The sequence below is a fragment of the Chrysochloris asiatica genome, unplaced genomic scaffold (assembly GCF_000296735.1).
Source record: "Chrysochloris asiatica unplaced genomic scaffold, ChrAsi1.0 scaffold00003, whole genome shotgun sequence".
Classification (NCBI taxonomy): domain Eukaryota; kingdom Metazoa; phylum Chordata; class Mammalia; order Afrosoricida; family Chrysochloridae; genus Chrysochloris; species Chrysochloris asiatica.
Genome location: NW_006408521.1, coordinates 11292016 through 11293082, shown reverse-complemented (window position 1 = coordinate 11293082; position 1067 = coordinate 11292016). Strand labels below are relative to the sequence as shown.

Here is a 1067-nt window from a genome sequence, read left to right as displayed (position 1 = left end):
AAAGCTGCTTCCTCAAAATAGAGGTGATCATAATTATGTAAATGGAATAAAGCTTTTGGAACTCATTTGCTGAGGAGGCAGGACTCAAAATGAGATGAAACCATGGCAAACATCCACTAATAATCAGAATTTGGAATGTACAAAGTATGAATCTAGGAAAATTGGAAGTGGTCAAAAATGAAATGGAATGCATAAACATCAATATTCTAGGCATTAGTGAGCTGAAATGGACAGATCATTGAATGGTTTACTATGCCAGGAATGACAAATTGAAGAGAAATGGCATTAATTGCATTCATCATCAAAAAGGGCTTTAGCGACTGGCTGCTCTGAAAAGCCATCTTTGCATTGTTCCCGGGTCCGGCTCTCTGCTCCCCGCAGCCACCTCCGCCGCGCCCCTTCTTCGCCGCCGCAGTGGACTCCGGCACCTCTCTCGCCAGAGTCCCCGAACTCTCGTACTCTTTGTCATTCTCTGTATCGGATCACCGACGTGCCCCATCATGTCAGACGCGGCTGTGGACACCAGCTCCGAGATCACCACCGAGGACTTGAAGGAGAAGAAGGAGGTTGTGGAGGAAACAGAAAATGGAAGAGACGCACCCGCTAATGGGAACGCTAATGAGGAAAATGGGGAACAGGAGGCTGACAATGAGGTAGACGAGGAAGAGGAAGAAGGTGGGGAGGAGGAGGAGGAAGAGGAAGAAGGTGATGGTGAGGAAGAAGATGGAGATGAAGATGAGAAGGCCGAGGTAGCTACGGGCAAACGGGCAGCTGAAGATGATGAGGATGATAATGTTGACACCAAGAAGCAGAAGACTGACGAGGATGACTAGACAGCAAAAAAGTAAAAGTTAAATTAAAAAAGGCCACCGTGACCTATTCACCCTCCACTTCCCGTCTCAGAATCAAAACGTGGTCACCTTCGAGTAGCGAGTCCCACCGGCCCACTTTGGGCAGCGCCACCTGCAGATAACAAGCGCTCACCACCACCCAACCGAAACCACAACGTGAATTTGCAACGGGAGAAAAAAACCAAAACTTCCAAGGCCCTGCTTTTTTTCTTAAAA

The 1067-nt window shown here is 47.7% G+C and overlaps 1 protein-coding gene across 1 annotated transcript; it reads left to right on the top strand.

The window, feature by feature from the left end:
* The first annotated feature begins 325 nt into the window (after positions 1–325).
* LOC102831261 (prothymosin alpha-like) lies at positions 326–1061 on the top strand. The gene has a single exon (XM_006831114.1). It carries the CDS (start codon positions 501–503, stop codon positions 831–833), a length of 333 nt encoding a protein of 110 aa, XP_006831177.1. The 5' UTR covers positions 326–500; the 3' UTR covers positions 834–1061.
* Positions 1062–1067: the final 6 nt, after the last annotated feature.

Bases quoted from the DNA above. Each gene is read 5' to 3' on its own strand.
- LOC102831261 (XM_006831114.1), top strand. From the start codon at position 501: ATGTCAGACGCGGCTGTGGACACCAGCTCCGAGATCACCACCGAGGAC.